Consider the following 8069-nt stretch of genomic DNA (forward strand, 5'->3'; position numbering starts at 1 on the left):
GAAGCTCGGCTGCCCAGCCTGGGGGCCTGGGGCCGACCGGTCGCCGCGGGGCCCTCTCTGGGCGCGCGCCGCGGCCCGCTGGTAATGCCCGTCTCGGAGAAGACTTGGTTTGGCCGCAGCGGTGTTTGTCCGAGGGTCTAAAGTCCCTGGAGGATGACCTAGCACTTGAAAGCCCCACCGGCCTCCTGAGGGCCCCCGTGGACGCGCCGGCCCGACCGGGAGCTGCGAGGCGGGCAAGCACCCAGACTTGCGACCCTCCGCACCCGCGGGTGCCGGGATTCTGGGCCAGGCGCGCCTCCTGAACTTAACGACTAGGACAATCGTTTCTTTCCGAAGGAGGGTTTTCCCTTTTATTTTTTCCTTTGCATTTTTGTTGACTTTTGTTTTGGGTTGTTGTTGTTTTTCCTTGGAAAAGGGAACTTTAGAGGGACAAAAGGAAGAGCCGCTCGTCGGGGTGAATAGATAAGGCAGATACGGACGCCCGCCGAGTCCAGGATGGATGTGGCCGACCCGCAGCAGCTGGGCATGTTTACAGAGGGGGAGCTGATGTCCGTGGGGATGGACACGTTCATCCACCGCATCGACTCCACGGAGGTCATCTACCAGCCACGTCGCAAGCGGGCCAAGCTCATCGGCAAGTACTTGATGGGGGACCTGCTGGGGGAGGGGTCCTACGGCAAAGTGAAGGAGGTGCTGGACTCAGAGACACTATGCAGGAGAGCCGTCAAAATCCTCAAGAAGAAGAAGTTGCGAAGGATCCCCAACGGGGAGGCCAACGTCAAGAAGTAAGTGTGGGCTTCCGGGGTCAGCGAGCGGCCAGCCGGCAAGGTTGGTCATCTTCCGTCCTTCCCTTTCTTCTTTCCTTTCTTCCCCTTCCTTCCCCTTCCTTCCCCTTCCTTCCCCTCCCCGGTTCCTTCAAATTCCGAGGTGGCCGGCTGGTTCCGTGTCCTCCTTGCCAGGGAAAGTGTCGTTGGAAACCGGCTTCATTACTGTTCCGAGGGCGGGCCGCCTGGTTGCAGCCGGGTGTCCCGTTGCTTCGGATGCGGCGTCAGAGCCTTTTTCGGAGGGGGGCGCGCCCCATCCTGCCCCCCTTCCCGGTTGTCCAAAGAATTTAGGTGCCCAGTGGAACCAGCCAGTGTTTTTTTGGCCCCGAGGATGTGTGCTCCTGAGTGGCGCTGGCGGCCACCAGCAGGGTTCTGGGCAGTGTGCAGCTGTTACTAGGGCCAGGCGAAGGGCGATTTGTTTATCCTGTTGGAGGGGAGCCTTGCGGTTGCCAAAAATAATTGTTTGCACTGGTTTATCGGTCAGCAGGGGGTAACTTAGCCCTTTCTTGCTCAGTTGGGATGTGACACTAGACGCATCCGTGACTGCGGGCCCAGGTGACTCCCTGGGAGAGGAATCGGTCGGCTCGTGTTCTGGCAAACTTTTTACTGAGCCTTTGCCGGGCGCCTTCAGCTCCTGGGCCTCGCTCGAGGCTGCGTGCAGGAGGTCCCCACGGGTGGCGGGGGCCCTGTCTCCATCCCTTTTGCTGGAGCAGGAGAAGGTGCTCCTCCTTTCGGCTGCCACCCTGGGACCCCACCCTGCCTGGGCTCCAGCTCCTCCCAGACCCCCGGTTTCCAAGAAGGGGTTTATCTAATGGGCCAGGTGGCGGGCCTGACTGACGACCTTGGACGTCCCGGTGTCGGCCCTCCCGCCGGGCCCATCCTGGAAAGTGCTGCTCCCCTATCCGCTTTCACCTCCCCCTTCCTGGCCCGGCCTGCTCTCACGCAGAAGCTGAGCTGTGTTCAGTCTGTGTGCAGTCGCTCTGGCCGGCCCCGGTCTGGGCGTGGGGAAGTCGTGGATGGGCCGGAGAAGTGGACCGGCTCCGGTGTCGGTGGCCCGGCCCGTTGGCTCACGGGGTGCTCCAGAGGCAGGGCGGGCCGCACTTCGATGAGGCCTTGTTCGGGTCTGCGTGCCTTGGCCCGTGGACGCAGAGAAGGGATGGCCGGGTGCCCCAGGGCCAGTCGGTTAGTTCTCCGTGACATGGGGTTGGACAGGGGCCACCTGCACGCTGGGGGAGCCTGAGACGGGGGGCTGACCGGTACCCTCATGAGGTCCAAGCGACCCCTCATCCCCGAGTCAGAAATCCCCCTTCAACTGCTGTCTTCTGGGTCGTGTTTTCCTGTTTTCTCGTTAAGCCAGAAGCATCTGGGGGTTGTGTGGCCTCAGGCTGCGCCGCGCTGCGGGCTGTAGGGTGTGGGGTGGTGAGCTCCTGCTTCTTGGAGCCTGCCCCTGTCACAGCCCCTCTCGATGTCCAGGGTCCATCTTTGTCCTGCTGCCGCCTCTTCTCATCCCCTGACGTGTCTCAGGGTGTGCGGCTGAGCTGGCTGGAGGCGCACGGTCCACGGAGCCAGCCCCCCAGGCTCATGGGAGCAGCACCCTAAGCTTCCCAGGGTCCCGGTCAAAGGCCTGGGCTGGGTTCTGGCACCAGCTGATCTGTGGCAAGAGTCCCCCACGCCCACCCTGCTGACTGTTCTGGGGCACCTGGCGGGAGAGAGTTGCGAGGCCCCAGGACGCTGTGGACCCCCGCTGGGCCGGCACTCTGCCAGATGCAGTGTGAGTCCTGACAAACGTACACACCCAAGGGCCAGCCAGAGGGCTCGCTTGTACTTGTGGGAGACGCGGATGACCAGAACCTGACTGGAGGGGTCACTGAGCCCCAGCGGCCCGGTCTCTGCGCTCCTGAAGGCCAGCCAGGGCCCCCAGCACTTGTGGAGACACATGGGTGTGCCGTGTTGGGGCTTCAGGGGCCCTGGTCCCGAGGTGTCCATCAGAAGAATCGAGGGGACACTGAGGCCAGGGAGGCGAAGCAGTTGGGGGTCCCGGTCTGGCTTGGCCCTTAGCATAAGGCGTCTCAGCTGCACGGCTCTGTGCCAGCCAGTGCCCATTTCATCAGCTTGGGCCCCGGCACTCAGGGGAAGGAAAGGGGTGTCCTTGCAGGGGGAGGTCTGTGCTCCTTGGCCGGCCTTGCTGCCAGCCGGCCGCAGGGAAAAAAGGCTCCTTTGTCTTTGAGAGGCTTCATAAACTCCAATAGCTTTTCTCCAAGTGAAGTGTCCAGAACCGTCCAGACGAGCCTCTGGAGTCCCAGCCTGGATCAGAAGCTTTTTTCTTAAAGAATGACGTCTGTGATAAAGGTGGGGGGCAGCCCAGGATGTCCCTCCCATCTGGGGGCTTCCTCCCAGGAAGACCGCTGTGGGTCTTCGCTGCCCCTCCCCTGCTCACTTGTAAGTATCTAGTGTGTTGTTTTTATTACAGAGCAAGAAAGTTTCAGAAAGCATCCGGAAAAAAAAGAATCACTTGTGATCTCATCTTGCTGCATTTCCTTCAAGTCTTTTTTTGCGTTTTTTAAAACCTGTCCAAGCACTTTTTATACACCCCCATTGCTTTAAGGAAAAGTGGTATTGTTTTTCTAATAGGCAGTAGAATCCTACAGTTTGAGCCCAGGAGAGCTGAGAAGAGGGGATTTGTGGGTCTCCCTTCTCCCTCTTCTCTGGGGGCAGGCGGGGCGGTCTGCTGGCGTGTGTCTTGCCTGTGGGGTTTTGTGCAGGTGTGGACAGGACGGCACGGCCTTCCCTTTCTGGCACGGTTGTCTCCCGCCTCCACCTTTGTGGATCAGGGCTGGAGCGGCGGGAAGGCAGCCGCGGGCAGCAGGTGCGGGACTGAACAGCTGTGCCCACGACCAAGACAGACGCTGCAACTCACTTTTCAGAGAGTTGCATGCATCCTGAAACGTTCTTTGTGAGCTTTCTCCTGTCAGCAGTTTAGGAATGTAAAGGTCTCTCCCTGCTCACTGGCATGCAAGGTCGGCATGCAAAGTCCCGGGAAGTCACCGTTGCCTCTCAGGGTGTGGTCCTCGGACCCCTGCCAGCCGTCGGGTCTCCGTGGTGGTCGTGGTGGGGTGGCAGGGCTCCACTGCCCAGTCCCACCCATCTCGTGCTGGCGGCTCTGTTTGCTATGTTGGTGAATTACTTTTTGTCATAAGCTGTGATAAGCTCAAGGGTACTTGAAGGGCAGGTCACCACCAGTGGAGTTTTGGGTCAGAGGGGCGTGTGTGCATCTGAGAAGCTGTGTCCAGACCGCCGGGCCCCCAGCCCCCCAAGTCAGTCTCCAGTCAGTGGCTCCATCCGGGGGGCCGCAGCACGTGGAGGCGGCGCTGGCTCCAAACGCGGGTGCCGGGCTCCAGGCCGCGCCACCTCGCGGTGATCGGCAGATAGTGGGATCTGGGCAGTGAGTGGTTGGGATTGTAGTGTGACCGGGATCACAGCCCTGGACTTTGTCGGCTCCTGTTCTTGTCCCAGGTGGCCTCCACAAGGTGCCCCGCCCCATATTGGGAACCCCGGGCTGGCTGGCTGCCAGAGGTGGCAGCAGGAGGGCGTGGTCTGTCCACTGCAACTCTCAGTGACCCTCCTGGCGCCGTCCTGGATGTCCTGTCCTTCCATGGCGCGGAGGCCCATCCCGAAGTGTGGGAGCTTGGGGCGTTGGGGACGCTGGCGGAGCCGCCCTTTATTCCGGATCCTCCGTGTGGCCGAACTGCAGTTTATTCTTTCAGTGGCTTTATCGATATGGAACTCACATACCAGCGTTTATGGCATTAGAGTGTGACCCAGTGGCATTTAGTGCTTACATGGATTGTGAATGTTCCATCTCCTCAAAAGCAACCCCTCCCCCACCCCCACGAGCCCCTCCCGTCCGTGGACGAGCCTGTTCCGGACGGTCCCGCACGTGGACTCCCACCCCGCGTGGTCTCTCGTGTCCGGTTCCCTCGCGGAGCGTCGTACATTCAGGGTCCGTCCTCGGGGCGGCGGGTGCGCGCCGAGGGACACGCGTGAGCGTGGATCGGCCACATCATGTTTTTCCATTTACCAGCCAGTGGGGTCTTCAGGATGTGCCCGTCTGATGGCTTCTGGGAGCCGTGCTGTCGGGGATGCACGTGCGCTGTTCTCTGAGCAGTTCCCTTTGTTATAGTCTCTTTCCTGGGACACCGTTCAGAAGCATCAGCCGAGGGGCTGAGGTGACGGGATCTTGCTCTGTGTCCCTCTCCAGGGCTGCCTCGGCCCCTGGTCTGCCCCTCGGGAGCCTGGTGGCGCGGCCTGGCTCTGGGTGGTGTGGAGCCGGTGCTGCTCAGGGCAGTGGGCCTGCCTGTCGCCGTGTGTTTGGTTTGGGGCCAACCTAACCATGAGGCAGTGACTGCATTTCTCTGTAAGCTTGACCGACTTTGTGACCCTCATTCGGCTTTTCCTCTAGTAATTCAACAAGTCGGCCAAACGTCCACTTTGGTTGGGGAGCAACCCTGGGCAGGTGCCAGGCAGCAGCCGGGGTGGGGGGTTGTGACCACAGGCACTGAGCCCTGGTGTGGGGGGGGGCCGGAAAGCACCACTTCCCCTGCCTCTACTTCCTGCTCGGGGCCGAGTGCCTCCCCTTTCCTTTTTCTTTATAGGTTGTTTTTCCTCGTGTTTGGACCCAAGATGTAACCCGTAGGGGACACCGAAAGTGCAGGGGTGATGGAAACCCCCAGGATGCTCTGGGTCCCTGGACAGGTGGCTCGGCATGCCCTCCTCCCGCACTCTCTCTCCTGAAGCTCTGGCCTGCAGTGTTCGGGCACCTGCCCCTCCTGCTGGGGTCTGACATTGTGTCCGTTGTTTCCTGGTAGAGATAAGGCGACTCAAGTGCTCACTTACGGTGCTCTGATCTCAGTGAGCCGAACAAACAAGCTGACAGCCCAGCACGCCCGCGGTGGGTCCGCCTGGTTAAGTCAGAGTGTGGGCTTTCTTTTTTCTTAAGAACAAACTTTTCGGACCTCGGAGTAGGAGTGCTGAGCGGCTTTACTGCAGAGGCAGGGGTGCTGCCCTCTGGTTTGGTTTAGAGTTCGTGCTGGTACCGCATCGCAAAGGATGGATGCTGGGCGGTGGTGTCGTCCTGACGGCAGTGGGTGGAGGGGGAGGCACGAGAGGAGAAGGCAGCCCGGGTCTCGCCTTCCTCCTGGTGAGGACCCGGGGCGGGCTTTCCTGGGGCCCCTTGACTGGCAGCGTGGGGTTAGAAGTGTGGTCCCGGGCTCAGCCCACCGCGTCTGGGTGCAGCAGTCCAGTTTCCCCCACAGGTGCCGCCATTCAGCTGGATGAAAGTGAGCCCTCCTGGGCATCTTCTTTTTAATTTATGTCTGTATCTTTAAGTAGGTTCCATACCCAACATGGGGCTCGAACGTACAGCCTTGAGATCAGGGGTCGTAGGCTCCGCCGACTGATCCAGCCAGGCTCCCCACTAATACATGCATTTTAGTTGTGTTGCAGGTACCTGAGGTGGTCTCTTTGGATGCAGAAGAAGAGGCCCTGAGGGAGCTGCCAGGGCCGGGAGGGTGGCACAGACAGGTCAAGGAAGCCTCTGACTCCCCAGGCTACAGTCCGTTGACCAGAACTGCCCTGAGGTGCTGCGGAACCGCATTCCGGTGCTGTGGCCTGCGCTGACTGTCCCCAGTCTTGGGTGCGGTCCTAGGAAGCTGGAGTTTGGAGGAGTCGGGGTCTGTCTCTGTGTCTGACCCCGCCGGTCCCCACTGGGCATGCAGGGCTTACTAACTTAGCTCCCATCCTGCACGTTGTCTTGCTCCTGCACCTTTGCTGAATCCACCTGGGCTGCTGAGCCCTTGATAGGCGTCCAGGCAGCCCTTGGCTGTGACCCCAGTGGCTGCTGGCTGGGGGCTGATGGTCAGCCACCCCCTGTAAATGGGTGTTTGCTGCCACCCTGCGCCTGTTGGGTAGAAGTGGAGGGTGACGGGCTGGGCACAGGGAGCAGGGCAGTGGGATCATTTGCGAGAAAAGGGGGGAGGAAGGGGCGAGGGAGGAAGACGGGGCTTGAGTTCCAGGGACACCCTGTGCTGGTCCAGAGGGGCTCAGAGCCGACGGTGGGGCTGGCCCGAGGGTCTGCCCCTGCCCATCTTGGACCTTGATCCTTTATAGCAGGGGACCATCCCTCGCCCGACACCATCCTGCCTCCAGAGGACGGTGGGCCATGTCGGGGGACATCTTGGCTGCCGGGAGTTGGGGGTTGTGGGGATGGTACTGACCTAGTGCCCAGGACGCCCCCAGCAAGAGCGACCTGCCCGGAATGTTGGTAGTGCTGAGGGAAAGAGACCTTGCGTTCGTTATTTGAAGAAGAAAAAAAAAAATGGGAGTCTGATCTCGCCTCACGAGGGACAGCACAGTAAGTCCCTAGGGGTCAGAGGGCACAAAGCGGGGTGGCCTGGGTGTCTGTGAGTCGCCCCCTCTCCTTCCCACTCAGGGTGTGTGTTTCTGTACGAACAGCACCCCAGGACCTCAGTAGGCAGGTGGAGCAGACCGCGGAACAACGTGGAAAACGAGGGTAGAAATCTCGTTGCGCCTGGAACCCTCTGCTTGGGGTGGGCAGTGGGAGCGGGTTTTGGTCGGTGAGTTTGTGGGAAAAGTGGCTGCAAGCTTGTGCTTTGTTCCGTGCGTCGATGGCCTCTGCGTCTGGGGGGTGTGGGGCCCTGCGTGGTTCCAGGCCTCACACTGCAGAGGGCCTGCAGGGGGCGGGGGACGCGGAGGGCTGGTTGTCAAGGGAGGCCCCCTGGGGGAGGCGGCGCGGCCCACGTGAGTCTGTGCAGGGGGTGGGCTCTCCTGGTCGTGCTGGAGCTTCTGCTGAGGACTGCCGCAAACCTTCCCCACGATTCACCGCCGTACAGTTTGGTGGCATTTAATGTATTCGTGGGGATGTATAACCGCCACACCCTTACCTAGTTTGTCACTCCTAAAGCAGCCCCGTCCTAATTAGCCATCACCCCTCCACACCCTCCCCAGCCCCACGAGCCCCTCCCGTCCGTGGACGAGCCTGTTCCGGACGGTCCTGCCTGGACGTGGACTCCCACCCCAGTTCCCTCCCGGAGCGTCGCGTGTTCGGGGTCCGTCCGCGGGGCGGCGAGTGCGGGCCCCTTGCTCCTGCCCCCGGCCGAGGGGCGTGCGCGGTGTCTGTTCGCCGCTTGCGGGGCACTGGGGTCGTTCGGGCCTGGAGGTCTCCGTGGC

The 8069-nt window shown here is 61.3% G+C and overlaps 1 protein-coding gene across 5 annotated transcripts in view; it reads left to right on the forward strand.

The window, feature by feature from the left end:
• The first annotated feature begins 6 nt into the window (after window positions 1-6).
• STK11 (serine/threonine kinase 11) overlaps window positions 7-8069 on the forward strand; it is an 18599-nt gene continuing 10536 nt past the window's right edge. For all 5 annotated transcript variants that reach the window (XM_029916035.1, XM_029916036.1, XM_029916037.1 and 2 more), the window contains exon 1: window positions 7-785. In XM_029916035.1, the coding sequence (XP_029771895.1) occupies window positions 496-785 (290 nt within the window). In that variant the 5' untranslated portion in view covers window positions 7-495. The remainder of the gene's footprint in view (window positions 786-8069) is intronic.

This window comes from Suricata suricatta, chromosome 12 (assembly GCF_006229205.1).
Source record: "Suricata suricatta isolate VVHF042 chromosome 12, meerkat_22Aug2017_6uvM2_HiC, whole genome shotgun sequence".
NCBI lineage: Eukaryota > Metazoa > Chordata > Mammalia > Carnivora > Herpestidae > Suricata > Suricata suricatta.